General features: G+C 33.5%; 1 protein-coding gene across 2 annotated transcripts in view; it reads right to left on the minus strand.

Annotated features, from left to right (window-relative positions):
- Positions 1-456: 456 nt before the first annotated feature.
- Positions 457-17267, minus strand: part of RFX3 (regulatory factor X3) — a 103658-nt gene continuing 86847 nt past the window's right edge. For both annotated transcript variants that reach the window (XM_050328514.1, XM_050328513.1), the window contains 6 exons: positions 13569-13666; positions 13133-13282; positions 11484-11692; positions 10352-10505; positions 8260-8302; positions 457-7330 (listed from right to left, as the gene is read on the minus strand). In XM_050328514.1, the coding sequence (XP_050184471.1) occupies positions 7092-7330; positions 8260-8302; positions 10352-10505; positions 11484-11692; positions 13133-13282; positions 13569-13666 (893 nt within the window). In that variant the 3' untranslated portion in view covers positions 457-7091. The remainder of the gene's footprint in view (positions 7331-8259; positions 8303-10351; positions 10506-11483; positions 11693-13132; positions 13283-13568; positions 13667-17267) is intronic.

Here is a 17267-nt window from a genome sequence, read left to right on the forward strand (position 1 = left end):
TCGAGCAAAAATTGCAGAAATAGGTTCCGCTGGTAACAAACTGACATCACTAATTCTCAGAGGCCAAAGTCTGTGTGCCCATCACTGATAGCTGTTAACAAGCTAAATCTGTAATGGGAAATTACTGTTAATATTGAAATTAATAAAATATTACAGTCTATATTTACTGTGAATGTGACAGCTACTTAATTGAACTGACACTTCTGAGGTGACCCTGTCTTGGCAGGAGGGCTGGACTAGATGATCTCCAGAGGTCCCTTCCAACCCTAACAATTCTTTGATTCAAAATACTTGCTTCTTTTGCCATCTGAGACATACTTGTTACTTAGTTCTGTTGCTGCCAAATAAAAAAATGTGTTCTTATTTAGAAGGCATACATTGAAATTATTTTTCTCTCAAAATCAGTAGTACAACAATCCAAAATATCTGGCTATATAAAAACTGAAGCAATTCAGATATGTTTGTAACAAGAAAACAAATTTATTGATTTTAAAAGACAAGACACAATTTTGTTTTGAAAAACACAAGAAAGCTAGCCTGAGTTCAAGTCTGAAATATTCAGAAAAATCCTACTGTCTTTAGTATGTTCCAGTCATTTTTTTTAAACAACACACTAAAAGTTAATATATATTTTTATAATTATAAAAGGTCCCCAGTTATTGTACAGTACACAATACAAATTGCCCACAAACTATTATTTAGCTCCTGCCAGTTTTGAGAGGACATTATATACTAAAAGATTTAGCATTTGTCACAAAAATCACATCAGGAAATACGTATTTACAAAATCAAATACATTATACAAAAAAACCATCACGTTATTCTGTAAAGATGTCTTCTTTAAATAATTAAAAAGTATATTCAACTGTAGCCCAAAAACTGGAAAAGAACATTACATTATCTCACACATACAATCTACAAAAAGTTGCTTACCTCATTTACATAATATATTCAGTCAACTGGAAAATAAGTTTGAATATGTCCTAGTGTTATGATGTTTCTGTGCTGTGGGACTGGATAATGTAATCTGCCACTTACTAAGTGAAATTTAAATGATGGCACTTAAAAAAAATACAGTATAAAATAAATGCAACAAAGGAAGTTTCCTAGAAGGTAAGAAAGCCCTGAGTGATGATAAAATTACTGATTGGTAGCTCTAGAATTAACCTAATTAAAGTTTACCACCTCAGGCACAATTTTCCAAGTTTTTGAAAGGCACTCAAAGTTTCTTTAACAGCCTCATTGGTTATTAACTGTAAATCCAAATTTTCAGTGGGGATGAGTGGAGATGGGCAACTTGCTTTGGTACAAAGTGGTATTTTCCTAACATATTTTAAATTGCTTAACTGGGTTACTCTAAGATGGATATTTAATGTTTAAATACAAGGCAATCACTTTAATATTGTATGGAAGGAAACTTTAATTGGGGAACCCATTAAGTATTCTTTGTGTAAAAAGATTTTGCTGGTATCAGTCAGTCAAAAAAACCTTGAACTGAGTTCCTGGTAAATACCAATCCATGCAACGTTGTTCTTCTTAACTCTAAATTCCTTTTACAAAGACATTTATTATTTCAGAGTAAAATTAATCCAGAACTAAAACTCCTGTTAGATGTTTGCACCATAATCAAGAAAGTCCTTAAGAACAGACAAAGAACATTTTCCTGAATTAGTATTAAGTGAGGCTCATTTGATGCCCATAGGCTCGTTCTGGGCCTTGTTTTCTACAGTGAATTTCAGCCTTAATGAGCAATCTCCAAGAACAATTCTTACCAAATATTTAACTACTCAGGGCTTCCAATCCCAAAATGCTAATTTATTTTTTCAATACGAAAAGGAAAAAAAATCAGAATAAAACAACAGTTAAAATGAACATTTTCAAACTAAGGCGTATTTTACTTCAAACAAACACTAGGCAGTCACTTTGTAAGTGGCTTTTATTATTTCTTCTTAGTTAAACTGGTAAATTAAACTCAGGTCTACTGGCACATAAAATCACTAGCAGCAATGATCAAGGCATGCAAACTCAGAAGCATTTACAGTAAATTATGAATAAAAAAAAGTTGTTAAATTAAAACCCTTTGAGTATTGCATTTCTGTTATTTAATTATGCATTAATTTGCATTAACTGACTAAAAAATGTTACAACTTACTTGCACTATCCTACTGATGTAATTCCCTTAAATAATTTAAAATGATACCCTTTCTCCTTGCCCTCAGCTAGACTTAAATAAGTAAAGCTGCTTTAGTGTTTGCTGACTGATTGATATTGCAGGAAACCAGTAGAAAATGTATTCTCACTTAGTAAGGTGGCATCAGTATCTCTAAGTTAAAAGAATCTTTACTTGCTGCTATGCTTGTTCCCTTGTTCTTGTAAGCGGTAATTGTAAGAACATAGGGGCTTTCTAGAATATTTGCTTGTGCAATTTCTAGGTTGCTCTTAAAATTCTGACATTCAGCAAGGGCCATCCAAATTGTACCCTTGCATGTGAAATTTAACAAAATACCTTCACCTTTTAGCTAGTCATTATTGCAGTGACTGAGTTTTAAAAGGAATATCAATATAATTGTGCACTTTTTGTTCCTGTTTCTCAAAAACACTGACAAGAATTTCAATGCGAACACATCAAATATTCTGCAAAATTTATTATTATTACTAAGCCTTCTTTTAATCCTAAAGATTCTCTTTTACAGTACCAGAGTACTCCAATACTAACCTACCTCAGGAGATTTTCAAAATAGCTGAATATATTTTCTAAACCTTTATCTTCTAAAGGCATCTTAAAGTAGACAACTTTTTATTTGTAGAATCATATGTTTGATTTTCTTTATAAATATATGCAACTATGAAAACCAGGGAGCTGAAGTACTGTTTTCTAGTAGACAGTACACATCAATGGCAGTGAATTTTGCCTACATCTATTCAGCCTCCTAGTAATAAAAAACATCCCCATATAGTATGCAAGTATTTACTTAGACATAATTAAAAAAAGTTTACAACACTATCAGCTATTTCAAAGTATATGCTCAACGGACTAATTAAATTATCGAAAAATCTTTGTTCCCATCATGTTCCTTACAATTCTCAAAGGGTTAATGCAAGGCATTTTATCAAATTAATTTTCTAATACTAGAACTAAGCACTGTGTGTTTATGCTTCTATTCCAGTTTTTATTGGAATTTATATCTGTTAAATCACCAAACCAATTAGCAGAGGTACTAGAATTCTGTGTATTGATTTGTTTTAAACCATATGCAAAGACCATGTCCTGTTAGTGTGACAAGGGCCCAATTTTCAGAAATTCACACTGCTCTCTGAAATTAATATTTTAAACTCTGAAATTATTGTTGTATACTTATATTACTAATAGATCTTTTTTGTCAGCATGTTTATGGCTCTCAGTAGTTGCTTTTGTTTTGTAAAAGCATTCTGAATTAAACTGGACTGTAGTGCATCTCTAATATAAAGCTTTCTCTAAACAGTGCAGATGTAAATTGGTGGGAATGACAATGATATCAGATCATTTCTCCTAGGAAAAACAGGGTGAAAAAAGTGTTTCAGATATTTAAAAATACCTCACTTTAAATTAAATTTGTATATAGACCTATGCATTTCTGAATGACAGAACACTATCTATTTTCTTTTTTTTGACCTAAAGGCCTTAATGCTGTAATCATCATTTTATAGGCAAATAATTTAATATCTATATTCCAAATTTTTATGGGACTTTTTAAAATGAAGGTGCTTAGAGCATGCTACAGGACTGGAGAAAAAAAAATGGAAAAAAAGAAGAGGCTTTAAAACTAATTTACCATGAGGAAGATGGAAATGTACCAACAAATTTTAATAAATGTAAAACTTTTGAAAATTGGGCCCTGTGTTTTGAAAAGGTAGTTCAATAAGACCTCTTCCCCCACACTGTTCACTGTGCTATTTGTGCTAATGAGGGAAATGCCTCTAAAATAATTATTCTGGATTCTATTTCAAGAGTGGATGAAACACATAAATCATGTCAGCTCTCATAATGTCTACCCTGTGGACACATGCTACACCTCTCCACAGCACTGACAACAGACTCCAGAGCTGGTGTGGCAGTGCAACCACGTGCTACACATTATAGAAGACGGACTGAGGTATTGGTATCTCTGTAGTTCAGTGAGTACTAAAACCCAACTATTAAATAGCAAGAGTGTGCAAAATGTTTTATCTGTTTGATTAAAATTTCATTAAAAATAAAACAGGAGACCCCCAAATCTGTAAGTATACAATGCAGTTTACAGTAAGACAATTGCTCTAAAAAAATCTGGTAAAATCCTTTAGAATTTAAGCATAAGAATACAGACTCCAGTAAGTTCTCCAAACCTGGGATAGTTCCAATTTGTTTTGATAACACATTGTTTTTAGAAGCTATGAAATACATTCCCTTTTTTATTCAGATTTTGTTCAGTTTTGTTTTTCACTTTGTGACAGTGAACAACTGAGTGGAGTGGGGAGCTAAATAATGAAGATACTCAAGTCCCACCATATTTAGCAATCTAGATTTACCTTTTACAATCGTACTCTTTCCTCAGCAACAACAAATTCAATGTTAAACCAAGAAAGGTTAACAATAAAACACAAACCAATACAAAAATTTAAACAAGTACTATAGTATTAAAAAAAAGCTGAAAATGAAAAAAAGCGTTGAATTATTTCACTTTATTTTACTTGTAAACATCTTATAATGCACAATGAAGGGGAGTAAATATTTATCACAGCTTAGTTTTAGTATTTTTGGTGATAGGGTACAGATGTGCTGATTTCTAAGGAAAAATCAGGGCACACTGAGTGATATATGTGGCAACAAAATCTATAAGGAGGTTCAGTGCATTTATGAGTTTAGAAATAACGAATATAAACCTCACTTTTACTTTTTACTGAGGCAAAAGCCATCTACTGACATTAGTAGGAATTATGCCTACACAGAATGAGCTGTATGGGTTCACAATTCTGCAAAGGAATTAAAATTTATTTTCGTGCACCAATAATGTTAGGACATTTCCATTTATGTGCAGCTGTATTTGGAGCACATGTAAACTGTAGCAACAAACTTGTTTGCTATAAATACACTCACTGTTCCATTTTACATGCTCTTCTCCCATTTGGTATATGTGATTTTAAAGTCATTGTCAGACACAGTAGTTAACTAGAATAAAAGAATCCTAATTTTCTTACATAGTCTTTTCTGTAAAGTTGATATTTTTGTGTTCTCCTTTACTTTTTGGCTTTTTTTCTTGTTTAATTCCACTATTTTAGTGTAGCAAATTCATGTGTCTGCTTAATGAAATGTTTATGAAGAAAAACTTGAGTTCTTTAATGTCAATTAATATGGTCTCTATAAACTGATATTATTTAATAATTAAAATGTAATATCGGGATGATAACCCACAAAATATAGAAATTGAAAACATGCACTGCATTATGTACCTGCTCATTTATTTCTTTTTAGTTTTTTAAATTAAAAGTAGGCAAGGGTTTAGAAAATATATAATTATGCTTGGGACTATGGTCAATCTATTTTGACGTTTGAAGTTGGTATTAAAGCTAGTTTTGCTTTCCAAATTCCCAAGCAAATTTTATTTGTATTAAAGTGAAATCGAGCTAGAAACAAGAAAAAATAGGTTTATTGTCATTCTAAGCGGGATATTAAAATCATTTAATAATAAAAAAATCCTTTTATTCTTTTGAAGGCTATGTAACCTGTCCTTACTTCTTAGGGAATTTGAAAATGACAGGCACACCTTGTTGAATTAATTTAAGAGTTAAGAATAACAGAAAGTACTAAGTCTTAGCTTCAGTTCTGTTTAAGGCACCATGTAATAGCCGAGGTACAATGATCCCTGATGTACATTCTTAAATGGCAATGGTCCATCTAGCCACCTATTCAAATTCTACACAATTGGGAATAAGTACAAGTGAGGTGTGCCAGTTACACTGCCTTGTCTAATTTTTGTAAAAATTTAAATCCACTTTAACAACAAGGAAAAGTTTTTGAAAGGAAAATGATGCAGGTTGCTACATTCCTTGCATTCTATAAATCATCTTTTCTAAGAGCAGCAGATTGAACCACTAGTAGGAAAAGATCTGGAATAGAAGAAAGTCATCCAAATGGAATGTTTTCCTGTATGTCCAGTTCAGTATAAGTAGCACATACACTTAAAATTAATAATAATCAAGTCACTTCTTTTTTAGCTTCAGTTTCTAACAACTACAGTGCCACTGAACAGCATCTGTTCAGTGGCCTCACATATAGAATCAGTAGTCTTCAAAAGAGAGGAACTGGTATGCAAATAATATGTGGAACTGTTGATTTTAAAGAAAGCTTGCATTGTTTACATCATGGTCAGATAATTAGGTACGTTTATGCCATACAGATTACCACATTCGTTACATTTCTGTCATTGAAACACGCTTCTTTCTCACAGAAAGACATGTGATCTTCTCAACCCTCCAGCATTATTACAAAAAAATCCCCCTGAATACTCACAATTTTATCAAAATAGTGTCTTCTCGTAGTATGATGAAAAGCACCTTTTATAACAAATTTGATACATCTGCTGTCAAATAAGTATGCCTCCAGTGTAAATCAAAGAAAATAGTTCTTTTGATATTTCACAGAAGTGCATCTAATTAAAAACCTATCTATATGAAATCAGCATCATAACTAATAATTAACATTAAAATATTTTTTTTAAAACTATGAAAAAAATTAAATTATTATAAGAGGACAAAACATTAACATTAAGCTTTGCAAAAATCTTGCATTTGATAAGAAGAAAACCCTCGCTACTGAGTGGCCAATGTAAAATGAATCTGTTTACAAAAAAAATTTATCTTTTTTTTCTGACAAACATATACCCATTCCATTTAACACTCCAACAAAATAATGACCAGAACAGCTAAATTTGACAACAGTCAACCTTCGGACTTATTATCTTTTTTCTTTTTCCTTTTTCTTTTTTTTTTTTTTTTTTTGAAGTTTTTTAGTTTTTTCATATTAAACCTAAAGGACTAATGCAATGGGGCGTGTCAGAGGCGAGGGAAGTTTCACATTAGACTGCAGTATATGTATTTCCAGTAGCACTGCATTGTCTGATAGTCTGAGTAGTTGTAACAATGTGCTCATTATGAATTGGGTTCAGGAGGTTCTGCTGTACTCCACTCTCGAGCACTGGCTGCATGCAGCCCACCTGGAACGCCTGGTTTAGCTCAGTTTTCTCTCTCTTGGCTTGTGGCTCTCCGCTTTCATCCAGCTCTTCATCTATTTCACTTTCAACTTCACTGCCCTCATCTGCACAAACAAACCACCATGTAACTAGCACAAAGGGAAAAATTCTAATACAAACATCTGTATTTTGCAAATAATAGTTGAAATACAAAAATACAAGGAAGACTAGCAATCTGATAACGCAGAAATTGAAAATTTTAAATTTTAATGGAAAAGGTCAACTATCATCCCAAATAGGTGAATGGACTCTCAGCTTTGATCATGTGAGTTACACACCATTGATACAGTATGTGGAAAAAACAACTGCAATCTCAAAGAAAAGCTCTAACAAATTCATATTGCAAAATGCCTCATTTCTAACACAGGATGAACAAAAGAGTTGTTACTGTTAGTTACAGATTGGGAAACAGAGGTAAGGAGATTTGTGGTGACTTGATCCCAAATTTTGACATAGGTTATTATACTCACTAGTTGAGTGTTCTGAGGTTAAGTCAGCCCAAATCACTCAAGTAGTCAGGGTAAGAATGTCGGTCAAAAAATGGCATGAAGAGGTTATAAGGAACTCATTCCTTTCTAAATATTTGGATACAATTCTGCCTTCTTTGCTTAGCAAAACATTCACTACAGTTAAATACACTAAAGCATACTCTTGTCTTTCTTCCCACAGCTGTTACTCCCCTCTGTCCTACCAGATACAAGAAAATTCTGCCCAAGACTTGGAATTTTTTTTTATGACAATAAAAGACATCTTTAAAATAAGGTCTTATTTTAAAAGAAACCTATAATATCTAGTCATCGTTACATGTGACATATTACATTGACAGCTATCGTATCCATATAGTAACATATCTATATAACACATACATGCACTTTGGAGGATGATAAAGCTCTAAAGTCGGTTTTACTGTGTTTTTAAGACATAATGACTTCTTTTGCTCAGAGACACACCACCTCTACAAAGAATTATACACTGGAGATATTAAAATGCTTACCTTTATCCATATTTCCAGGGGACACAGCATTTAAATCACCAAACTGTGAAATAAACAATAAAAAAACTGGACACAGTCTTAAGCAAATGTGAACTTAGGATATCTATGATGTAGCAAATCTGTGCTCCACTGGTTTCACACTAGCATTCAAACACATGATCTTAGCTGCAACCATATCCATTGCAGAGCAATTCTGTTCCCATTCCATCTCAGTCTTGCGCTTATTAAGACAATTATCACTAAGTAAACCCTCAAAAATTAAAACAGAGAAGTACAAACATTTAAAACATTCATAAGGGCCTTTGTTGCTTGAAGCGAGCTATTTCTGTGCTTTATAAAGCCAGAAATTATGATGGATATACATTCTGAACTGCCAATATTTTAACAAAAACCTTTTTTAAAAATTTCCCAGAGACAACTTTAATTATGCTTGAACAAAAATGAAGCTGTGTCACAGTTGCTAATCTACCTGTAAGGTAGATGAAAAGCACTGCTGAGAAAGGGTTTTTAACATGACAGCTGATTTACATCGAAATCCAGACCTCTTAAAACTAGGTGCTCATAAGCTAGGAACCTAGCAAAATGCTACAAATGAATCTCAAATGAAAGGAGCACACTATTTAGAAAAACACATTTCTAACAAAAAATGATGATACCAGTCTTTTTTAGAAGAATGTCCAAAGGTGGGAGAAGAGGAAGGGAGAAATATAAGAATGCTTTTCTCAGCTGCAACATTATACTGTCTTACAGTGTTCATTGGGATTCTAGTCTTCCTCTTTTGTTTCAGCCACATAGCCACTGAATACACAGAAATACACAGTAATGCATTTAATGCATTACTTCTATTTTGCTCATCACCTCACCTCCAAAAGTTTTGCAATACTTACTTCCTTATTGTATTTCCATCTTCAGTCTCATGAACTTTTTAGAAGACCTTATGCTACATTTATGTCTAACACATACAAGTCTGTTAAGGCAACAAGAATATAGTAACTATATACTTGTGAAGTAGTTACTGCAAAGTAAAAGTAGGCAAGAAATGTAAGAGAAAGTATACTGATGGTGGTCACTAAGCAGAAATGTTGTTTAGTTTTTCTGAAACATGACACATAATATAAAATCATTTGACAAATAAAGTTGAGACATTTTCCAATTTCCCTTGAAAGTATATAGTCTATTTATAGTATTTAATGACGCTATCAATATATCCTGAGGGAAGAATGATAACTGCTGCCAAATCAGCTAGCAAAATGACTTGCAATTTATCGGTAACATAGAATAGGATAGTGACTCCCAAGTGTAAAAATGTAACAAATCCATCCTATTAACTACCATATTTTTAAATATATCCATTTTCCAGTACTTTTGAAGCATAATTCTTTGGTAACAATTCATGTATTTCTCACTAGCCCACTAGCCACTCAAAATATAAGGTTAGGTGGACTACTGGAAAGAAGAGGGATAAAATACACTTTGCCTTGTAGATGCCATAGATGAGTAAAAAAAAATGTTATGAATTGAGACTCTAGTTCTGTTTTTTAAACCAGTAATCTTTGAAACACATGTATGAAAATCAGATTTATTGCAAACCCCATGTGTGTCTGCGCTGGTTTTATTACATGTATGTGAACAGTACTGTACAAGCCAAAATTCTGCATGTAAACCACCCTTCTTAAGTCAGTGAGGGTATATGTTTTGCGTGGGAATTCAAAACACATGCAAATGCTTTTAAACGGATCCACAGAAGTAAAATTTTCCTGTTATTCTGCTCTTTTTTTATTTCCGCATAAATATTCAGTTCTCAAAAACTGGAAAAAGATTGTACAATGATCAACGTTTTTCAAACTGTTCACATGAATCTGTGTGCAGATTTGAAAAAGAGCAAGTTCATTTAGAAATAATTGGTTTTCAGAATTCATTGTGGTTTTAGTATTCTGTCAATGAACTAGTGAAACTTTGAAACTTTGTAACCCAAGCTATTGTTAAACTGCAGAACATCCTACCACTCCACAAAAATTTTTAAAAATTTGCAAAGACACTTCCCAAATTCACCACTAAATCTATCAGTCTAGTCTCTTACATATTATCTTACCTCTCCCATAACTGCAATAGGTGTCTCTCCTGTTGCCTGAGCAACACGATGTTCTACTAAGTAAAACATGTATTCATCGTAAAGCAAGCGGATCAGATGAAAAGAGCCAAAGCTAGCAGCACTGCGCAAGGTTAAATCTCGAATCACCATTGAGCTATTCAAAAATAAAAAATATATATATTTATGTATTATATTTCACAGCCATTTTAACATTTATCCATGTACACATTTCACCTCAAAACCAGTATTCTCAAAAGTAACATTATCCACAAATGTCTCACTTATGGTATCTTTGGAAAGAGGTGACCCGGAAAGTCAATAATTTGTTTTTCTCTTTCTCTGAAGGTACTGTCAGACACCAAACTACAAAAGAAATAACCAGACTGGTTTGTTTTCTTTGCATAACTACCAAAACCTGAATAAGTGTAAATCTTAACTTGAAAGAAACGTTGTTGAAAACATAAACAACTAAAATGGTAAGAAAAATATTTGATTTTAAAACCAAACTATTGCTGAACTAGTGTCTCTTGTGTCCACCTTCTCAGGATAAAGGTTTTAATTGCCACAATTGGTTTCAAACTTAAAACTTTGAAAACTTTGAAACTTAAAACTATAAGAAATAGACTTGCATCCTAATATTATACAGACAAATTCAGATATCTTCATCAAGCAGTTGCTACAGTGATGTTCAAAGAACAAGGTTTACTCTGATAACTGTTTCAATAAGCAGCTAACATGGAATGCTTGTCTTAATGTTCTTTTCATACATTAAAAGCAGGTTTTGTCTTCCTTACCTAATTAACATAGATGTCATAATGTTTTAATAAATAACACTAAAAACAGTGGCTTAATAATTGTGTAGTTATTCAATCAAAAATTTTCATATTATGTTTCTAACTCCAGACAAAATTCCACCTGCACTCCTTTGGGGATGGCCTTTAAAACAATAAGCAACGGTCGTTTAAGTCCCTGCTCATATGCAGACAGCTGAGTTCAAGGTTAACAACAACAACACTCTGAAAAAAACCCCATGTTTTTCACAATTTACTAAGCCGCTGTTGCCAACCTTACTACAGTGCACAATTAAGCAAATAATAAAACAATCAGAATGTTTCAGAAGTCTATTTACTACCTGTAGAAAGACCATTTTAACAGAAATTGCCGTGCTGCTTTAGGAAAGCTGGGTCTTCCTTCATATGGTTTCAACGCTTGCATCATTACATTATCAAGCCAGGCAGCCCACTGCTCCAGAGTGCTCTGCTGTTGAAGAGTCATCTTGAAATCTGTTTCTAGTCTCTGAACCATGTTGTCATCACACTGGCACACCCAGGAAGCCTGCTCCTGTTACAGCACATGGCAACTCTTGAATTGACAATACATAAGCCAAAGCACACAATGTAGTTATATCGCAAAGATTAAGCTATTCAATGGGTGAAAAGGACAAAATCCACTTACTAGACAAAGAAGCAGTTTTTATTTTTATGTTCTGTTGTAACTTTGTTGAAAGCAAATGGGTAGGAAAAGCATAACATGTAAGAGCAGATATCAAATACAGAAATTAGAAAAAACAATGGAAGAACACAAGTTTTTTGTAGTTTTCCACATGCATTTGCAAAAAAGGCTTCTACTTTCCTCATTTTTCTATTGAAATATTCTTGATTTGTCTTTTTTTTCTGGGACTTCAGGCAGGAAGAAGAGTTAAATGGGGGGGGGCTAAAGTAATACAAGAAGTAGCAAGAAATCAAGCGCAAGGTTTCTTTTGTTCTGAAGAAGGTAAGCTTAAAGGCAAATTCTGTATTATAAAAGTAACTTCATATGAAAACATGGATTGTTCTGTTTGCTGACTTTCGGCAGTAATAGATCACACATTACTTGGAGTACAACATAAACTGCACACAAATGGAGAAACACACTATGCATCCAATAATCCACAATTTAGTCAGTGTTACCAAGCTTAAATAAAGTTAGTTGATCAAGAAACTGAGACAAAAATGAGGGCTCACTAACTGCAAGCCATCTCCTTAGGCTCTAGCTTTCACGTGCCAAGTTAACACCTCATCCACAGGCTCTGCCTCCATGTCCATCTATACTTAATATATTTTGTCTTTGGTCAAGAACTCTTGACTGACTTCTGTAAGACTGCTAACAAGTACCAAAGCACTCCTTCACAAAGAAAAGAGAGAAACAGAGCACTACCAGGAACATAAAACCGTTCACTTTGCTGGCTGAAAGGATGAAAATATTTTTTCTCAGAAGAGCAGAAACATGTACAGAAATCAAGCTTAGTAAAAATATAAACTTCTGTTCTACAGATTCTCATCTGTACTAGTCTAATCCATTATTCAGGAGATCTTGTAATTTGAAGCATAGGTGCTTAGATAAAATATACTAATGGTATGAGTTTTTAAATAATGGAGGCAGTTTCTACTGAAAATGTTGTACATGTAATAGCTTTAAGAGACATGCAGAAGATGCGCTACTGAGATCTAATCCTAAAATATAAGTTTTGCTATTATTATGACATCATTCATGGTATCCATTCTAAGAATGTATTTGCTTAACATTTGCATAGAAGTTGGAAGAATACGTGTGTTTCAAGACAGTAAATGGAAACAGAAAATGGTTTTGAGTCATTACACTTGGACTGAATCACTACATATATGAATAAGCAAAATGTTTCCACTTTACTTTCTTGAAGAACTGACAGCTAAAAATAAAGTCCAAAATCACAGGAGAAATAACACACAAAAAAAGCGCCTGTTATTTAAAACTACATTTTACCTGAACATTGGCAAAATCAACACGGTTAAGATCATTGAGCATCTGGTTGATTTGAGAAGTATTTTGAAGCACAGCACGAGCTGCTTGAGCCAGGTGATTAAGAGATGTGTATCTTCGCAGAGTCTGGGCAAAGGCACTTACAGCGGCAACCTATGAAAAAATTTATTTGTTTTTAAATACCATATTCTGTATCTGTAGATTAATTCTACAGATTGAACCTTTATTTGCATTTCAATAGTCTTTATTAATGAGTTCTCATATTTGAATTATGTCCATGTAGCAAACCAAATAATCTTATTTCCTCTCCCATTATTTGATGCATGATGCTAAACATGAAATTTAGTATTAAAGTTAAAATGCTACTGCTTTTAAGTTAAGATGCTACTGTCCACTAGGTTTGACATTGCAAGAATAATATGGCAATAGTTTTGCCTACCTTGGTTTGTATCATCCTCTGTGGAATATTGTTCATGGCATTTGAAAGCCAACCTTCAAGGCTTTTTGCAAAATTGCGAATGGCTTGGGTCAAGGCACCTGTGCATTAGAGAATAAAAACAGAATGAAAAGAAAGCAGTGCACCTGTATTGGAATGTTTTGCATCCTCAGAACTCCCATATTCAAGTTTCAGGTCCACTGCTTTTAGTTTCTAAAAGACAAATCTAGTTCAGGTTCAAAATGCCTCATTGAGATAAAGATCATGTAATAATGATTTTAAGTTTGGTTTAATAAGCAGTTCTAACTTCTCCACCAACAGTCTTTTAGGAAGTTTGTGACCAGCATTATTGTTTTGGGCACTCCTACAGAAGAACAACAGTAACTGCAGCAGATGTGATGGAAATTTCCATCACTAACTTCCAGCTTTCCATTTCATCTAAGCACCTCTTTTAAAAAGCAAAACTCTTCTGGGGAAAGTTTTCTTTGGGAAAACTTTGGGGAAAAATCCAGATATTGGAATACTGCAGTTTCCTTAAAAAAGTACAAAGTAACCTTAAGCCATGTCATAGTGCTGCTTATTTCAGTTTTAAAGAACAAATTCCAACATGCAGTGCTTAATGATATCATCAATAAGCAGGATATAGGAGAGTGCTTCACTGACAGAAAGTGAGATTATTCAAATGACTATGTAATCTGTCTGCATTTTTGTTTCTTTTCTATAGCACCCACAGGAATGCTGCGAGGCTGACAGAGATTCAGAGACAAATTGAACAAGCCCCTACAGCAATCTGCACTACTAAAACCAGAAGTTTTGTCTTTTTTGAAGAAGAAGGACAGAAAATATTGTCCCAAGGAGCTGTGCCTGGAAAAAAGAAAATCATATTGTCTTAGTTGTAGAAACCTTGCTTTCCCACACCTAACACATTCACATAATAATATCCACTCAAACTGTTGCAAAAATCAGGAGACAAAAACTACAGCTTTCTGAAGACTAGTACAGAATGAATGCAACTACAAAAGTAAAGAGGAAAAAACTAAAGGAAAGAATACCTTTTATAATAAATCCTTTTTTAATAATACCTTTTTAAATATAGCTTTAACAGAAAAGCAAATTTACTAAAATAAAATCTGTATTCTTTGTGATCTCCTTTTCACAGGTCTTCAAATTTGCAGTGATAAGCAGTAGAATCCAGACTGGTAATTCATATAATTCACCACACATTGGAACGCTTAGCTGACCACAATTTGTATCTACCACAAAGTATCGGTATTAGCTGAGCCCTCTTATGGTATCAGGTTTTCTCCTCCCTTGAGGCTTACACGGGAAGAACAACTTTTTTTCTTCAAGCCTGTCAATCACCTAGCTCACTTGTGCTGCTTTGTAAATTATTTCTGTGCACTTACTAATTGACTATGTATTTACTTACATTTTCTTACCTACAACACAAGAAAATGCAAAGTGGAAGTAATAATGTAAATACTGTATAAATGGTGCTTAGTTAAGGAAAATATTTCTGCTTTTTCACTTCTAATGCGCTTATTACTCTTTTTCATTCAAGAATATATATTACAAAATCATTCGCATCACTGATGCTGATGTCCTTTAAAAATAAATATGAAAAAGCAGCTCAAGCCTTAAGAAAGGCCTTTAATGAGGAATTAAAATGAAAAAAATGAAAGAATTTCTAACCTCTGAAGAAATAAAACAGCTAAAATAGATAATCAGGCCTCAGTATCGTATAGAACAATCACAAATTTCTAATGAGCTCTGGAGATGTATTAAATAGAGAATTTGTCTCATACCCTATCCTTAAGCATACATCTCACCATTACCAAAACCTGAACTACCCACGTCCTTGAATCCTTCTTTAAGTGCATCTGGCTATCACAGAAAATCAAGAAAACTCTTTCAAAGAATCTTTGCATGAGGAGTGTGGTGCAAAGGAAATCACTAAATGTTACGAGACACACACTAAATTATGTGGCAACAGCAACTGAAAGTTTGACTTGGATAAGCACCTAAAAAGCTTGACTTCTGAACCAAAAGCCCTCTGACATGTGCAAAACTAGGCTTTACAGTCTTTCCAATACTTTACAGTACTTTAAATTTTTGTCTGTCTGGAATTGTGTAACACGGTGTGGAAGTATGTTTTGCATAAATTCTTGGCCTATCATAGCAACTAACTCACAAACAAATTTGTTACTGTCCATTCTGGCCCTTCTGAAGATGCTAAAATTCCTTTCTAAAAATAATACCTCTGGTCTGCCTTGCCAAAGACACTAGATAAGTATGGCCTTTATTCCTGACTCAAATGGACAGAGCATTTCACTTTTCCTAGGAAAAGGAATTTTGCTGTTTTATACACAGCAATTCTTCATTCATTCTGTGTGTGTGTTAAATATTTAAGCTGACAAATTTGACATAGAGGTTAAAAATAAAACCATTTTATTCCTCAATGGTCTTTCTTTTCTATTCCAGGAATACAGCTGGGTAGCACAGTAAGACTTACCTAAAAGAAAAAACATTGAAAATCCAGATTAAAAAAAAACAAACTTGAAAAAATCATATGCTTTCTTCAAGCCCTTTCCAAATTAATATTTTTCCCTATTTTGAGCAGCTGTTGCTGCTATCTTTCCATCTTTCAGGCAAAAAAAGCCACATCGTAAATGAAGCATTTACAGTCCTAGCTCCTCTACAGAGTCCAAACTTTCCTATCAACTGCTATTTTGCCACAGGGGTGATGAATTTATCTGCTTCACCCAGCTCCATTACTGTCATAGTCAACCTTAAACTATCCTCTCCATCTCTTGTAATGACTGGAGATGCTTTTACTCTAAGGGAGGAGTTAAAAAAAAAAAAAAAAAAAAAAACTTGGATGGACCATCATTACAGGAAAGCTGACCAGAAAAAGTAATTTAGTTAGCTGGTCCTAAAGACAAAGTAAGAAAGTACATTAGATGTCTTCCAAACATAGCTCAGTAGTGGACTTCTGAACAAAAACTACTGGACTGTTTACAAAACAGAGGCAGAAGTCTCTTGGGAAATATTTATCCTGCGATGTGTTTGCATGAAACAGTCTGATAATCATCCCCAAAACAGGAATGTCAAACCCAGTAGGGATCAATTATTCAGATATGACTGGTAGTTCAAGAAAATAAGAAAATAGCTTGGAAAGGACATAATGCCTGTAGTTATTGATATTAAATGATTGTGTCCCATTTTCTTGAAATCCTGTACTGGTAATACACAGTGCATCTTATGAAACAAAGCAGGAACACCGGAAGCTATACAGCTGTCATTTAAACACTTCTGTAGACACTGCCAGGCTGTGCAGTACAAACAACTGAAAAGGAAGATGAAAAGCAAGTTTGATGAAAAAGCTTGTTTGCATCATCTTTTTATTCAGAAATGAATGTGCTTTTGCAAGTGTGAGTTCTAATTCTACCTATTAAATGTTGCAATTAAATTTTTGTAGTTTTTATCACTGCCTAACTGCTTGTGATACAATATATTACTCTAAAATCCTACCTACTGGCATTGTCATTAGAGAAGTAGAACATTAAAATATAAGCCAATGCAAAATAATTTATACAAGTAATGGTTATCAATAATTGCATGTATTTAAAGAAACACTTTTCCTTTATTCTCCTATACGGGTTCACAGATATATTAAGTCAATCTCTACCAAGAACTTACTCT

This window comes from Myiozetetes cayanensis, unplaced genomic scaffold, assembly GCF_022539395.1.
Source record: "Myiozetetes cayanensis isolate MyiCay16 unplaced genomic scaffold, myiCay2020 scf4, whole genome shotgun sequence".
Classification (NCBI taxonomy): Eukaryota; Metazoa; Chordata; class Aves; order Passeriformes; family Tyrannidae; genus Myiozetetes; species Myiozetetes cayanensis.